This window comes from Mustela erminea, chromosome 4 (assembly GCF_009829155.1).
Source record: "Mustela erminea isolate mMusErm1 chromosome 4, mMusErm1.Pri, whole genome shotgun sequence".
Taxonomy (NCBI): Eukaryota; Metazoa; Chordata; class Mammalia; order Carnivora; family Mustelidae; genus Mustela; species Mustela erminea.
Window position 1 is genome coordinate 20,533,667 of NC_045617.1, and position 16,853 is coordinate 20,550,519.

General features: G+C 36.1%; 1 protein-coding gene across 2 annotated transcripts; it reads left to right on the forward strand.

Moving 5' to 3' along the window:
* The first annotated feature begins 48 nt into the window (after positions 1-48).
* Positions 49-16,851, forward strand: TUBE1 (tubulin epsilon 1). 2 transcript variants are annotated; one of them, XM_032338786.1, is made up of 12 exons: positions 49-168; positions 292-365; positions 1,215-1,267; positions 4,149-4,206; positions 7,294-7,409; positions 8,893-9,014; positions 11,141-11,328; positions 11,546-11,721; positions 12,535-12,675; positions 14,949-15,089; positions 15,862-16,036; positions 16,424-16,851. In XM_032338786.1, the coding sequence occupies exons 1-12, from the start codon at positions 144-146 to the stop codon at positions 16,580-16,582; spliced, it is 1,428 nt and encodes a 475-aa protein (XP_032194677.1). In that variant the 5' UTR covers positions 49-143; the 3' UTR covers positions 16,583-16,851. The 2 variants fall into 2 exon arrangements, with proteins under 2 accessions (XP_032194677.1, XP_032194678.1); XM_032338787.1 differs by lacking the exons at positions 49-168; positions 4,149-4,206 and having other exon boundaries at positions 330-365.
* The last annotated feature ends 2 nt before the right edge of the window (positions 16,852-16,853 follow it).

Below are 16,853 nucleotides of genomic sequence, written 5' to 3' on the forward strand. Positions count from 1 at the left end.
CGTTGCGACGGCAGTGACTTGCGGCGGCAGCGTGACTTACGGCTGTCGGGCGCCTGTAGGCGTGCCGCTGGGAGGCGGAGCTCGCAAGGGAGTTCGAAAGTGGGCGCGGGCTCCCTGGTACCTTCGTCTGGACGCGCCGTAGTATGACCCAGTCGGTGGTCGTACAGGGTAAGCTGCGCGGGGGGGCCGGGGGCCGGGGGAGGCGGGCTGGGGCAGTCGGTCACCGCACAAACGGGTGGCCTTGTTTGCCACCTAATGGCTATTCTCTTTCGCTCTTCTCGCTCATCGCAGTGGGCCAGTGCGGAAACCAGATCGGCTGCTGCTTCTGGGATCTGGCGCTGAGGGAGCATGCCGCGGTCAACCAGGTACCGGCCCCGCCGCCCGGAGACCATCCCTCGCCTTTTATCGAGGCTCGTCCAACAAATAAGCAGGAATCAGTCCATTTGATCTTTTCTTTGACCAGAATAAGGCGAATGGGATCTCCTTAGGAAAGAACAACCTGGTTTTTTAAACGTTTTTTGGGCGTTAGACACAGAACAAACGATGGCCAAAGATCTTAGTGTTTTTTTTTTTTTTAAGATTTTATTTATTTATTTGACGGAGAGAAATCACAAGTAGACGGAGAGGCAGGCAGAGAGAGAGAAAGGGAAGCAGGCTCCCTGCTGAACAGAGAGCCCCATGCGGGACTCGATCCCAGGACCCTGAGATCATGACCTGAGCCGAAGGCAGCGGCTTAACCCACTGAGCCACCCAGGCGCCCCAAAGATCTTAGTCTTAAGGCTCCCTGATTGTCAGGGTCTCGCTGTTAACAGGATTCTTGTGAAGAGCGATGAGAGAATATTGGGGAAGTACTCGTAAACTAGGTAACGTGTGTCGTGTTATATTATATATGTTATATTCCTGAATTTAATCAGCTTGAAAATGATCACCGGGAATCCAGACGAAGCTTTCGTTTGACGCGCCTGTTCTACAGTCCCTGTGGGGACTCCTTTCTTCAGCATCCTCAGCTAAACTTAATCCACAGATTTTATGGCATTTATTCTTTAGATAGGAAGAATCAGTCTAAGCACTTTATGATAACTTGCATTTTTGCTGTTGTTCTCATAGCCAAATACCAACCATTACAGTATTGTGAGATTATTAAATCGAAAGGATTTCATTTGGGAAAGAGGTCAAACTAATCAAATGTTATAAATATACTTTTTTCTTTTTAGAAAGGAATTTATGATGAGGCATTAAGCAGCTTCTTTAGAAATGTGGATACCAGGTAAGATGGCTTTAAAGTCTATCACATATCATAATGATTCTTTTCATGCCATCAGGTTGGCTGAGAGTTCTTCAAGGGACAATGAAACAGTTGATAGCTATAAAGAAGTTGTCTGGCTTTTTTGTTTTTCTCATTAAAAAAAGCATTTTTTTTCTCATTCCCATATCATTCATATTACTCATATTATTCTGCAGAGTAGGACAGCAAGTTTCCTTTTAAGGCCATTTGAAGGAAAGAAAAGAAACTTCCATGTGCCTTCTCTTTATTTTTTAAAGATTTTATTTATTGGAGAGAGAGTGCACACTAGCACAACTGGGGCAGAGGGAAAGAAGAAGCAGACTCCCTGATGAGCAGGGAACCTCATGTGGGGCTCCATCCCAGGACCCCAGCATCATGACCCGAGCAGAAAGCAGACACTTAACCAGCTGAGCCACCCAGGCGCCCCTCCTGTGCCTTCTTTTAACATGACCTTGAAATAAAGTTTTACTGAAAGACTGATGAAAGTTTCCTTCAGGGTATGTTGTTAATGCGTTCAAGAATGACTAACCTTTGAAGGAAAAATACATTCTTTACACTTCTGTGACACTATTTGTAGTCAGGAATATTTGTTGTAGGAATAGAATGTGCTAATTGTAAGATTACTTTTGTTTATATAATAAAGAGCATATGTATCTTTTATCTGAAAGTAATTTTAACATTCAAGATACGTCCGTAAGCTTTTAATATTTAATTGTTAAGTTTGTGTATTTTCAAAATAATTAATAAAACTAAACTGTAGTGAACATGAACTAAAAAATATATCATGAAGATCCACCTTCGTATAATTAAAATTCTAGTTCTAAGGGCACCTGGGTGGTTTAGTGGGTTAAGCCTCTGCCTTCAGCTCAGGTCATGATCTCAGGGTCCTGGGATCTAGCCCTGCATGGGGCTCTTTGCCCAGCAGGGAGCCTGCTTCCCTGTCTCTCTCTCTGCCTACTTGTGATTTCTCTGTCAAATAAATAATTCTTTTAAGAAAAAAAATTCTAGTTCTAGTTTGAATTAGTTGGTTGGGTATTTAAGTTAAGTTATCTCCTAGGGAAGGCTAATTAGAGGCTCTACTTCCTTGATAAATCCCAGAATTGGACCCTCAGATTTGCAAACTCTAAAAACTTGTTAACATCTTGTTAAGGAGTCCATTGCTTTCCAGTACAGGCAGATAAACCAAACTCAAAGAGAATGGGAAATTAAAAAGCAGAAAGTCAATGTAGTAATTGACAGTAGGTCCCATAACTCAGGAGCATCAGATCTTCCTTTCCCTTCAAAAACACTTTCTCTTCTCTAGGGAATCTACCTGAAAAGTAATAACAGAGGGTTGCTTGGTGATCATGGAATCAGACCAAGAGGAGGTAGATGTATTACCTTAATGATTGGTGTCATTTATCTTTATTATATGGAGATACCTGTTATGTAGGATTCCCTCTCCCTTGTGAACTAGAACATCCTCTCCCCTAAATACTGTTAAAGAGATGCAAATTTGCCTTTGTCATACTTCCTTTTCTGTGCTTCCCTTCTAACTGAATTCCCACTCTCATCCCCTCTACCCTTGATGGCCGGTCCTTTCATTAAGTATTACTTAGTTGAGACTCAGCCAGGGAGCTATTCTTTCTTAATAAGGTGACTACGTAACTATACTCTCCTGGACTCTGTTTTATAATTTAACGTGAGGGCATTCTTATTTCCCCAATCCCAAGTTTATCCAAAAAGGGGAGATGAGTCTTGGCATTTTACTCTTCTTTCTATGTACTAGCAACACCTGGAACATCTGTTCCATGTTAGTACAAAAGAAAAAAGAAAAAAAAAACTTTCAAAAACACGAGCACATTTTTTGTACACTTCTATGTCTATTTGAGGAAATGACCATACCTTTTTAATAGTATACTAAGAATTTACCTATACTAGGGGTTAACAAAACTTTCCTACAAAGGACCAGGTGGTAACTATTTTAGGTTTTGAAAACCATAAGGTCTGTGTCACATCTGTTTGATTCTGCTGTTGTAATGGGAATGCAGGTATAGCTTACTAGTACCTAAGCAAGTGGGCATGGCTGTGTTTGAATAAAACTTTAGGAAAATAAGCAGCTGGTGGGAGTCAGCCCAAGGACCATAGTTTACTAACCCAACCTATAGCATCATCTCTGTTCAATTCAATCTCCTTTCTTATATTGTCTTCTTGTGAACTGTATTGACTTATACTCTGTGTTTAGTCATAGGTGTAGTTACTTTAATTCAACATGGCATTCTAGGAACAGGCTTAGATATTCGGTGATACATAACCATTGTATCAGTTGATGTGTGTTCAGCTACAGTAGGAAACCTCAGTAATGATGGCTTCTCCAATAAAAGTATCCAGTTATCCCATATAAAGAAATCTGGAAATAGGTGATCTAGGCTTGGAGAAGTTCCTTAAAAGACCAAGGTACTTTCATTTCATTACTTCTATTGTGTTGGCTTCTTGTCCTCCTGTTTGTTTTTTCATAACTATAAAGTGGCAGCCTCCATTCCATGCATCACATCTTTATTCATGTTCAAGGTAGGAAAAGGGAAGAGTTGGCACTGACTACTTCTGGTCCTCTTTATCAGAAAAGCTTCCCAGAATATCTCCCTTTTATCTCATTAGTAAGGACTAGATTACATGGCCAGCTTTAACTACAAAGAAAGCCAGGGAAAAAAGTATTCACTTTTCAGCCTAAGGGGAGGGTAAACAGGGGAGAAAAATAGGAAAGGCCTTTTGAGTGTGCCTCACCACGCCTGTAAGTAGCTTTATATAAACGGGAGTTAATTACCTAACAGCAGTATTAGCCTTTGGGAGATCTTATGACCTTTACTCATTTTTTATCTTTCAGAGTGGTTGGTGATGGTGGCAGTATTTCCGAGGGGAAAATTTGTACTTTGAAAGCACGAGTAAGATCTGTATACTTGGATTCATATATTGTGTGTCTTTTAAAAATAACTGTATTTCTTTAACGATCAGAATTAAATTTTAATTTAACTTCTCATATATAAAAAAAAAGTATTTACTAAGCCACATTTTAATATAAATATAGTTAAGCAGACATTTATATCTGCCTGGAACTTTAGGGGGAAATTTTGTGCTTAAAGGAAAAACACTATCTTAGCATTTTTTTAATAAATGTTTCAGGGGAAATATACATCTGGGTAAATGATAACAAAAGGAGCTCTCTTAATTCTAGCCTCAGACACATGCTAATGCAGGTTAATTTTTCATTTGAAGATAATGGAACATTTCTTTGCATCAGTTACTATTTCCAGTCCAAAGCACAGATCAGATCCAGCCTCGTTATAGTGAATACCATAACTCTGTTAAGACCTCTTGAACAAAAATTATTTGAGTCAGTCGCCCATATTTAGTCTTAATCTCATTCCAGCAACAACACTTCTGCAATTGTTTCTCTACAACAACCTGCTTTTTCCAGTTATTGATCAATAATCTTTGAAACAAAAAAGAAAAGCAGTTTGGATGGAAGGGATTGAGACAGTAAGGACCAGACCTGGAGTCGTGGCTGGAAGAGCAAATAGCAATTGTCTTGTGGTACCTGGGAACTGTCTCCTTGTATCTGCATTCTCAGATGTCCTTGGAAAACAAAATTTAGTGGCAGAGACCCTGTGCTTATAGGCTGTTCAGATGATTAAAACTTGGTATCCTACATGCTATGGAGAGCACTAACATCCCAATCCAAATCTTACAGAAAAAGTAACATTGACATTTCCTAGAGCACTCCCAGTTTGAGCTCTTTCCCAGTACCCTATCAGTGAGCAAGTAGGAGGTGGAGAAAACACTATTGGGAGAGAATAAATCAGTGTGTCTCTGTCACCTTTGACTTGTCCTAGAAGGTACTCTTCCATTTCTCCTTAGGAGTCTTGGTATTAAGTGACTGTGATCACTGAAGTCTTCACAAGGTAACTTGGTGGTCAGGTCCCTCCTCTGTATCCAGTATCCTAGGCTAATGGGTAAATACTCAGAGTTTTGTAAATCCTATATTACAATTAAGGGAAAGCTCCAAGCGCAGAAAGCTGTCACCTGGTTGTTCTTGTGGTAGAAAACAAAAAACATCAAATCCTGAAACAGCTATGATTCTAGACCTTGGATGGTTGTGTGAGGAACCCAGAATAATTCCTCATTTAATTAATTTCCAAGGGAAAAGCAAATCGAAGTCTTGATATGACTAGAATTGAAAAAGTTCTATACCATGTCAGCGTTTTCATGTTCAGTGATGTTGACAGTATGATTCTATCAAACCTGACTTCAAGAGGGGCTTGAATGTCAGTTTGTATTCTTCCTCTTGCTTCCTTTGCCAGATTGCAAGGTAATTGAGGGTAGTCTTCCACAAATTATCTTAAATAAATCTGTTTTGGAACAAGGCCGTTATAAGCTAATTTTTTTTTTCTTTTTGTAATCTTATACAACGTGTAGTATACTACTGTTTGCCCATACAGTGAAGTCTCTCTTATGGTTGATTAGGTGTTAAAAGTCAACATCTAGGTAAAACTTGCATATTATCAAAATATCTTAGAAAAACCTTGCCAGTAAATAACCCTATGTAGTCCAGTATACATAAAGTATATGTATATTGCTTGCTGTATATAAAAGAGCACATTTATAATACATAATTTTATAGTCTTTCTAGTATACTACTGTGATATACTATTGTACAATTAGAAATATATTTCTGACCTACTGGGTAAGACTATCTCAGTTGCTTGCTTACCGTAGCATAGTTAATTCCACAAACACTTTAATTCACAGAATTTAAATGGGCATAAGTTGCAACCCCATGGTAGTCAGTACTCCATATAAATGTCACACTTGACTATCTCAATTGATAGGCGAGCATGGCGTTTGATGGTGAAGACTGAAGGTTCTGTAGCCAGGCTAACTGAGTGTGAATTTCTACTCCTTCATGGAGCCAGGTGATCACAGCTAAGTGATACAGCTTTCCTAGGCCTCAGTTTTCTCAAGGGTAAGGCAGGGGTAATTATATACCTATGCATAGGGTTCTGAGGATCAAATGGGGTACTATGTACAAAGCACATAGAGACACTGTAAGTGCTTACAGTCACGGGGTCACAAGAACTAAAAAAAGCCGGTAAACCAAGCACTTTCTCTGACACTGAATCAAAGAGTTAATAGCTTTGTAGTGTATTCTAAAGTTATTTCAGAATTTTTTCAGCTTATTTATTTAACTATTTATTTTACGTTTTCACTCATCTTCCTCGGTGTAGAAAACATGGAAGTACAAAACAGTGAGGGTAAAGGGTATATAATCCTATTGCCAAGCTAACCCTGCCTGCATTTTGCTGTGTTTCCCTCCAATCTTTTTCTATTTTTCTTTCCATACTTAATTTTATGTTTTATATTCTCATTTTCTTCTAAGTAGTAAAGGTTATTGCCCATGTCAATAGTGTTTGTGGTAATGAATTAGGTTTTCTTGGGAGTAGGGACCTTGTTAACACCTTTGACTTCTATCCAGGGCCTTGGTTTGCATCTAATAGTAAGTTTACTGATCTGAATTGAACCATTTTGGGCTGTGATTCATGAAGAGCAGCGTGGTTGTTCCTGCTGAGCAAGTGCATTAACATACTGTATATTTATTGAGAATTTTTTTCTGGTTAGGGTGCCTTCTAAGTTTCTGAGACCTTGTTCTCAAAACATTTACAATCACATAGGCACAGGAGTAAAAGAATTGTTAGAAAAACAGTTGAGGGGATTAGTCAGTTCTTCCCCTACCCCAGGTGGTATTTTGGAGTAGACTGAGAGTTTAGAACCAACCTTTTAATTGTATTCCACCTCCTGAGCAGAGTGAAATCACTTTTTCATTCTTACAACAGATTCAAATAAACATTCAAATAAAGATTTGACTAAGCTTAAACTATAAAAAGAACAATGCAACTTTTAGTTCATAAATTCATTTACAGAGTTACTAGCTCTAAAGACAAATAAGCTAATTCGATTTTATTTCTCTTTCTCAGGCTGTCTTGATTGACATGGAGGAGGGGGTAGTAAATGAAATTCTGCAGGGACCATTGAGAGATGTGTTTGATAGCAAGCAGCTCATCACTGATATTTCTGGCTCGGGGAATAACTGGTGAGAACATGCTGTATGTAAAAAAATGAATGTCATCTCAAAAAAAATGATCTTTCCTTCTTTCTAATAGGTCCTGCTGACAGGAAAGCAAGATCTACCTGCCAGACCTGCCTCTCGGCTTTTTGGCCCTTCATCATTCCCTGGATAAATGATGGGGTTTCTCAGTGCTGAAAAGTCACCCTATTACGGTTTTTTCTTACCATTTTTTAGGAAAAATCATGAAAAGTAGATTTACTAAATTCCTTGTAATTGATTCTTACATAATACTAGTGACAAAAGTTTTAACTATTTTTATAAACTGTTCTCTTACCTACACTATTTGATTTTGTTAAGTTCTCCAGTTGGTCAGACTTGACAGGACTGCTAGGAAGTGCAAGCTAGACCTGTGTCCCAGCATTAAAGCTCAGCCAAAGGCTGTGTTTCTCATAAATATATAACTGTCTGTTCTTTTTAATGGGGTAAAAAGCTTCAACAATGATCATTGAAAATTTACATTGAGACTTTTTGCTGTTGTTTAAAAATTAAGTAACTCCTTATTATTTGGAAATCTAATGTTTACTATTTTCTCTATTTGCAGTGTGTCTCTCAGGTTCCTAATGTGTAGTGATATCATTTCACTAAAGCATGAATTTGCTGGGTGCCTGGCTGACTCAGAAGAGCGTGCAGCTCTTGATCTTGGGGTCATTAGTTTGAGCCCCATGTCGGGGGAAGAGATGACTCTAATAAATAAAACTTTAAAACATGAGTTTACATTTTGCCTTCTTAGAAACTTCATATGGGGAGAACCAGCCACTAAATGAATTCACCTGCCCACTTAACTGGCTTTTCACTAATTGTGTAACTTTTTCTATAATTTTTGAGTTACACAACCTGTGTCACGGGTAGTCATTCATTTGTTTTTTTAATCATTTCTTAATACATCAAAGTGCTCCTTGCAAATTTGATTATCAGTAAGGCTTTCAGAGCCTTATGAATTTCAGTTTTCTATTGTGTATCATTTCAACTACTGATAACAGGATGTGACCAATGTTTTCTCCTATATTAAACCAATATGTTAGTTCAAATTTTTTTCTTTTTAATGTCTTTCTAGTTGACGAAATTCTGCTCTTCAATGTGTAAAACTTACTGCAATCAGAGTTTATGTTAAATGGAAATGAGAAAAAATTATGTAATTAAAGTCATATTTATACCTTAAAAAAAAGGAGAAAGAGAAGATAAATTTAGAAAACCATAGTTTAATATCTATTGATAATGAGCTATTTTATCAGGATATTTGAGGATTATAGACCTTTATATTTGTTACATTTTCTATCTAGTATCTTTGAAATGTCACAATATGATTTATTCATATGAAACAAGAATTAGTATAGTAAAAATGCTTCTTTAAGTTTTTCTGTAATCTTTTCATTTAGTTCAGAAGTAATCAAATCTTGAAACAATAAATGTCAGGATATTTTTGTAATTTATATCCTTTTTTTTTCAGGGCTGTGGGGCACAAAGTTTTTGGCAGTCTTTATCAAGAACAGATTTTAGAGAAACTCAGAAAGTCAGCAGAGCACTGTGATTGTTTGCAGTGTTTTTTTATAATACATTCCATGGGAGGAGGTAAAGTTACTCACTCATTTCCCTATAGCAATGTGAAAGCGTAAGTGGGAATTCATTTTGCGAACAGTAGCATGTTTTCAGACCTATGCTTAATAAAGGTACAACTTTTAACACTGTATGTGTTTGAGTACATACATAACTGCTTCTTATTAAATTTTTGTCAAATTTTGTTGCTATTACCATTGTTTATAAATTGAAGCCCTTTTAAAAGTCAGGACAACTGAATCTGAAGTTTTTTCTTCTTCTACTTTTAGTTCTTTCATAAAATTTCCAGCTACATTTCAGTGTATGTGAGCTTTCTGGGAATCCTCCTTTGTCCTAGGAGTTTGCTTGCGTAGACTCTACCGCCTCGAAACTAAGCATTTCTGGCTTGTTCATAGGTATCCTTGCTAAGAAATATCAATACTCTTTAACTGCTTCCCAACCTTTCTTGTGTCCAATAAGAGACATAGATAAATCCTTTTAGTCAGCTCCTTTAAACCATTCCTCACATAGTAATTGCCTTGACCTAGATTAAATGATCTGCATTGCTTTCTTTCCCCAGGGAAGCCTGTACCTTGCAAATGAAGTATTTTGCTCCTGTTTTATGAACTAGACACATACTGTATTTTGCCAATTTCCAAAAGGATTAGTGAGTTTTAAAAGAAAAGTTTGCCATACTATTTTTCTCCAAGCTCAGATTAAGATTTTATATTCAGCAGATTATATAAATTGATTTTTGTTAAAAGATTTTATTTATTTATTTGAAAGAGAGAGAGGCAAGCAGAGAGAGAGGGGAAAGTAGGCTCCCTGCCAAGCAAGGAGCCTGATGCAGGGCTGGATCCCAGGACCCTGAGACCATAACGCCAGCCGAAGGCAGAGGCCCAACCCACTGAACCACCCAGGCTCCCCTATAAATTGATTTTTATACATATTATTCAGTATGATAACATTTTAAAATTAAAGTGATAACTTCTATGTAACCATGCCTTTAGAGGACCATCACAATCATTAAGAAACAAATTCTTTATCTACTAGTATAAATAACCTGCAAGTTTCAGTAAGTTTTCAAAAAGCCAATTTGATTTATAGTTAATTATAGTGCTTTTTTAATCCCTCTATTGTTCAAAATCTCAGAAGACTATACTTTATTCATAATTCACTGACAAAAATAAAGAATAGTGAAGGTTGAAATGGTCTCCTTTCCGACATCTAAGTCCTGGATTGTCCTCACAGGTCATCAAGTCTGCCTGTGTCTGTCCTTGCAGATATTTTCTGTGCCTTTAAAAGTGTGTGTGTGTGTTTTAACATAAGATCATGCGGTGCATATTATTCCAACATTTTTTCACTTTATGTCCTTCTTGATTGTCTTTCATTATCTTCTCTGTCTCGGAGAATTCAGTTGTGTTAATACATACTTTTTGAAGTCCATTTCCCACTAGTGGATGTTCAGTTGTTCATGGTATTTAGTTATTACAGACAAGCCCAACTGGACTATCTGGTACATACATTTCTGCCCATTTATGCCCCCACAGCTGTAGGTAATATTCCCAAAAGGAAAGTGGGAGCAAAGAATACATTTTAAATTTTGATTGATATTAATAAGTACTTTCCTACTTTATTTCACCAATCCGTATTAGAAACAATCTATATGGATTTATTTCCCCACATTGTCACTAACACTGAGTAGTATAAAACATTAATATACTCAAAATTAGATTGTTTTCTTGAATTTGACTTGAATTTCTTTGATTAGAAGAAGGGTTGACCATCCTCACATCTAGTCACCACTTGATTTATTATGAATTATATATTTACATACTTGACCCATTTTTCTGTTGTACTATTCATGTTTTTTTCGTTGTTGATTTGTGAAACCTCTTTATTGAAGAAATTTAGCCCTTCATATGTGTTGGAGATTTTTTCCTTAGTTTGCCTTTTTCATTTTGTTTATAGGTTTTATATATGTATGTATATTTTTTTTTTAATTTTTAATGGAATCAAAACTCTCTTCTATATAATGCTCTGGTTTTTAAAATATGTTCCTATCAAAAGAAGCCATAAAATTCCAAGTTCCTCACAATTTTATTTTGAATAGTTTATGCTGGGTTTTGTTTTTGTTTTTGTTTTGCAATTTTAATTCTCAGGTACAGGATCTGGACTTGGCACATTTCTTTTAAAGATGCTTAAGGATGAATTCCCAGATGTATACAGATTCGTGACTTCAGTTTATCCTTCTGGTGAGGATGATGTCATAACCTCGCCTTACAATAGCATCTTGGCAATGAAGGAACTCAACGAGCATGCAGACTGTGTGTTGCCCATTGACAACCAAGTAAGAAATGACACTGTAATTTATGGATATATATACGTTCAGTCTTGTGTTACACTTATATGTGCATAGTAAACATTCTTCATCATTTTTCAGCCTTCCCATCTAAGAGGAAAAATAAGTTTAAATTGTTTTTCCTACTCTTCTTTCCTTCCTGGTAAAATGTCATCTATGTCCACTCTCGTTAATAGCTTCTCTCCCAATATTTTCCCTTTAAAAGTCTTTATTTGACATCATTAGCAAAATTGACCTGATGGTGAATTCTGGAAAGTTGGGCACAACTATAAAGCCAAAGAGTCTGGTTACTTCAAGTGCTGGGGCTGTTAAGAAACGGCACCAGAAGCCCTTTGATGCAATGAACAACATTGTGGCCAATTTGCTGCTGAACCTAACAAGGTAATCCTATTAATGGCAAAACTTAACATAGTTTGAAAACTTCACTTGTCCTATGATGGTGCTTGTAGTAGCATTTTTGTAATAGCATCTTTCAGGTTTTCTAAGTCACAGGAGGGTTTTTTTTATTTTATTTAATTCTGTCTAGTGTTTTCAGATCTTGGAGTGATAGACTAGAACTTTAATTTCTGTCACTCCAAAGCATTATTTTCCCAGGTATATTCCGGAGAATATTAATAGGTATTAAGTGAAAAAAGTTTGCCACAGATTAACACATGAGACCTTGGTTAGATAACAGTAAGCATATTTTTTTTGGCTATAGATTGTCTCATCTTCTAAAGCAGCTAATGTTTATCTCCTTATTGTTAGTTGGTCCAAAACATTTCCTTGACTTTGATCTGGAAGGCTGCTTTGGCATTATTATATTCCAAATTGTAGAGCACATCAGGCAAACTCTTGAAGAATTTAATGAAGTTTATAGAATAATTAAATAATTATTGACCTGTATGTGTTTAATTCAAAGTCTGTTTTAAGTAAGATATTTTTGTATGAGTAATGTGCAACATAATAGTGTCTTGGTTACACGTCATAAAATCCACAAATAAGAATTGATAATAGATGTTGTGTGTTATACTTTAATTATACATGTTATTCATTATACAGAGTTTCACTAATACAAAAAAAGGAGCATATATTCTCTACTGAAGAATGGTGTGCAAAAGGATTTAAGAAAGCCTGCTGAATAGTAAAGCTACATTCAAAATAAAAAATTTTAACATTAAATTTTTTTCTCTTGCTTTAATGTTAATTTTTTAGCTCTGCAAGATTTGAAGGGTCCCTTAATATGGACCTTAATGAAATCAGCATGAATTTAGTTCCTTTTCCACAACTGCATTATCTTGTGTCAAGCCTAACACCTCTCTATACACTGGCAGATGTTAACATTCCTACCCGAAGGTAAGATACAGTAACTTTATTCCAATGACTTGATTATTTGAATTACCTTTTTTCAAAAGTTTTTTTAAAACTTTTAACTCTGGGTATTCTTTTCATGTCATTTTCTTTGTGTCATTTTCATTATTTGAATGCTTTATTTACAAGTCATTGTTTAAAAAATCAGTATTAAACTATTTGACATTAAATCTTAATTTTTGAGCTAATGAAATTCCTAAAGATTTGGTTTTATTGAAAAAGATTTCAGGGCTTTGCAATCTGACATACATAAGTCTGAATGCCAGTTCGTTACTAGCTATAGGACCTTGGGCAGGTGCACGTACCTCATATGCTTATTGGGTATCTTAAATAAGAATATAAGAATCTTTAAAGCTCTTACCACAGTCCAGCACCACAGAAGGCTTTCCAGTGTTACTGTTTATGGTAGCTGCTATATAATTTCCAGAACACCTTGTTTTGTAACTGCGTGTCATTTATAAGCATAAAACTTAATCAGTCTACTTAACCAAAAAATGTAGTTGAAAAATATTCTGAGCACATACAGTGATGATAAGCTTGAAAAGGTCCCACTGGCATCCACAGTTGACTGAAGGAAAAGGTCCTGTCAAACTCTAAGAGGAAAGTATGTAAATGATAAAAACCAGATGAAAGGTCTTTTTTGTAGTTTAAATTTTGACAAAGTAATAATTCTATACTATAGATATCACAGTGCTATTGAATAACTTTTATTTAGGCTGTTAACAAATAACCCAGTTATGCCAACTAGTAGATAGGACTCTTTCTGCATGGCACGCCGATGACCTTAAGTGACTTGCATTGTATATGGAACATGGGAATCATTCACTAAATGATCACATTATTATCAGCCCCACATATTAAAAATTAGTGTATTTAAAGGTGCATCTTCAGTATGGACACATAGAATGTAAATTGGTGCTAAACTATTTACTGTACAATAATGATAGTCCAGACATTTAAAGTTAATTCTTAAAAAATAAAGATGGGAAACTTCTAATTAAGTCCAGCATAAAGAAAAAAATGCTTGACTTGGTCTTTCAACCTGAATATTTCAAAGCCAATTAAACTTCTTTTAACCCTGCTTTTTGACATATTTTAATAAAAATTATTCTGTTTGTATTCATATAATCATAGTTTGTTACAAAGGTTTATTTTTAAAATGTGTTTGTGATACTATATAAGGGACTTTAAAGATTTTTATACTCTTAGAGAACTTGTCACAATATTCTTTCTATCTTTGTGTCTTTTTACCCCTTTCTGATGTAGTATAGATATTTCAGAGGATGTCAGCATATGAGCACATTTATCCTTGAGTAAAATAATAAATTGTTCTAAAATTGTACTATTAGAAGTCAGTTTTAAAGCTCTTCAGTTTCTCGTAGTGAGAATGGTTTTTGTTGTGCCTTTTATTAGTGTTAGTCCTGTACCTTATTCTCATTTTTAGTCACACAAAAATAAAATAAGCACATATGAGGAGTGTTTTAGATTTCTTGAAATTCCATATTTCTAATGTAAATGAAGATAAGTATCCCAAAATTACAAATAGCTCCTTACTAGTTTTTACATTTTGTGGCAGAGGATAAATCAAGAATGAGTTTGCCCACTTGTTGGATAGTGGTTCGTATCCTTTTTTGGGTTTCCTTAACTCCATAAAAATGCCCAAAAGCACATACACACCAAAATTTTGAACACAGTAGCAGAGGATTTACCAACCTCCCACAGCTCTTCATTCCCTAATGGAGTCTTCTGTTCTTGCTATCACATAACCAAGATCGAATGTAATCCCCAGTAGAGTAAAAATTTTTGTTGCTCACTTCTGGGTCTCTTGCACTTAGAATAGTGCCTGGCACATAGTAGGCATTCAGTAAATATGTGTTGAATGAGTAGGTAACACAGTGTGATTTCTGCAGCTCTTCCCAGACAGTTTGCAGATTCAGCACACAGAATCTAGAGTTATCTAGGGAACCTGATATTTGTATTGAGTTAAGTGGGATAGAAGAACCAGGCTGGGTGGGGCTCTAGGATCCTGTCTATTATTACATATAGTATGTTAGCACCTTGTTCTTCTTCTCTTTAAATAAAGGATAAAAGATGTCCTCCTCTGTTTCTTATCAAGATTGTTTTGAGAAAATGATCACTGAAATGGAGAAGGTGTTTGTATGTGACGTTTATTTACATATAAGCAACTATCTTTGCACTTTGTAGTTCTACACAGAAGAAATAATATTTTGTATAAACAGTGATTTTCATTGTTCTAGGTTGGATCAGATGTTTTCAGATGCCTTTAGTAAAGATCACCAGCTAATTCGGGCTGACCCCAAACATAGTCTGTACCTCGCCTGTGCCCTTATGGTTAGAGGAAATGTACAGGTTTCAGATCTTCGCAGAAATATTGAAAGGTTTGATTTTATATTTTCATGATAATTTGTGTGTACCACCTGTGACAGTGTAGCAGCATAGTAGTTCAAATGGCCGCTCTTCAAAATTCTACTGCTGCCATTTAACTAAAGGGTGACCCTAAGCAAATTACTTAGCCTCTCTTAGCCTTATTTTTCTCAAATGTAAAATAAGAATAATAATGGTACAAAGTTGTTATTTATGGATGGCACCTGGGTGGCTCAGTGGGTTAAGCCTCTGCCTTCGACTCAGGTCATGATCTCAAGGTCCTGAGATCCCCACATCGGGCTCTCTGCTCAGCAGAGAGCCTGCTTCCCCCTCTCTCTCTGCCTGCTTGTGATCTCTCTCTCTGTCAAATAAATAAATAAAATCTTCAAAGTTGTTATTTATGAATAGTGAATGATATGGGAGATATTTTATTTTCTGAAAGTATTCAGAAAATTTAACTAGTGCTGTTCTATTACTACCACTACACTGCTTCTAAGTGTATGTTTTACTATTGTTTGACTATTTTTAGGAAAACTACTCTTTTGAATTACAAAGTAAGGATATTGCAATATTTTCATCTCTTTTTCATCTCAGATTTAATGTCTCCCTAACTAAATATCCCTTTAGCTCACTGTCAGACTATACCACGAGACCGCTAATAGTGAAAAATAGGTAACTTACATTATATACTGAGCAATTAGAATGGTACCATCAGTAATGTCCGCTGCCATATATGGCAGATACTTTCAGTACCTTCATTCTCACCTTTCGGTTTTTGTATCTCAGATTAAAACCTTCTCTACAGTTTGTCTCCTGGAATCAAGAAGGCTGGAAGACCAGCCTGTGTTCAGTACCTCCTGTGGGTCATTCCCATTCATTATTAGCTCTAGCAAATAACACATGTGTGAAGCCTACCTTCATGGAACTGAGAGAGAGATTCATGAGGCTGTACAAGAAAAAGGTAATTATCAGTACACCTTCATAACTACATGTTTATTTTGGCTATTTGAGATGTCTTCTCACGAATTACACTATCAAATCAGGGGCAATCCTGATGGCTCTATTCACTGTACAGATTATAACTGAAGAGGAGAGTTTGCTCAGACTATGTAAAGGAGAAATATTGTGAGTTTACAGGCTTTGAGTTGCCCTTTCTCTTGTAAAGCTGAGTGAACTCTCAGACTGTGTAAAGGAGAAATATTGTGAGTTTACAGAATTTGAGTTGCCCTTTCTCTTGTAAAGCTGAGTGAACTATCATTTTAATAAAGAATTATTTATGTTTTGGGATAATTACATATGTATTAAATTTTCTGAAAATGGTCAGCATTATCCAGTTTTTTATTTATAGGCTCATCTTCATCACTATCTACAAATTGAAGGGATGGAAGAAAGCTGTTTCATGGAAGCTCTATCATCTTTATCGGGGCTCATAGAGGAATATAACCAACTGGATGCCACGAAAAGCATGCCTGTGGAAGATTTTCCCAGACTAAGCGTAGCTATGTGAAAAAGAAACCCCAAGATACAACTTTGATTTTGTCACCTTTTCTTTCTGTTTCAGAATTTTTTGTGATTCAGAAAATCCAATTTGCACTTTTCCTATTAGAAAGCACTTTTGTCGTTAAAAAAAAAAAAGTGATTTTCATTTCATCACAATTTGTGGATGATACCAGTCTGTGAAATTAGTGAAGTCCTACTACCTCAACTTCAAACATTTGTCTTCAGAAAATTCCCCTTTTCTAATATGAGAAAACAGAATTATTCAGTATTTTAATTTA

Excerpts from the sequence above, each read along its gene's own strand:
- TUBE1 (XM_032338786.1), top strand. The coding sequence starts at position 144 with ATGACCCAGTCGGTGGTCGTACAGG. Across the intron at positions 366-1,214 it reads AGCATGCCGCGGTCAACCAG|AAAGGAATTTATGATGAGGC; the intron begins GTACCGGCCCCG and ends TTTTCTTTTTAG. Across the intron at positions 16,037-16,423 it reads TGAGGCTGTACAAGAAAAAG|GCTCATCTTCATCACTATCT; the intron begins GTAATTATCAGT and ends TTTTATTTATAG.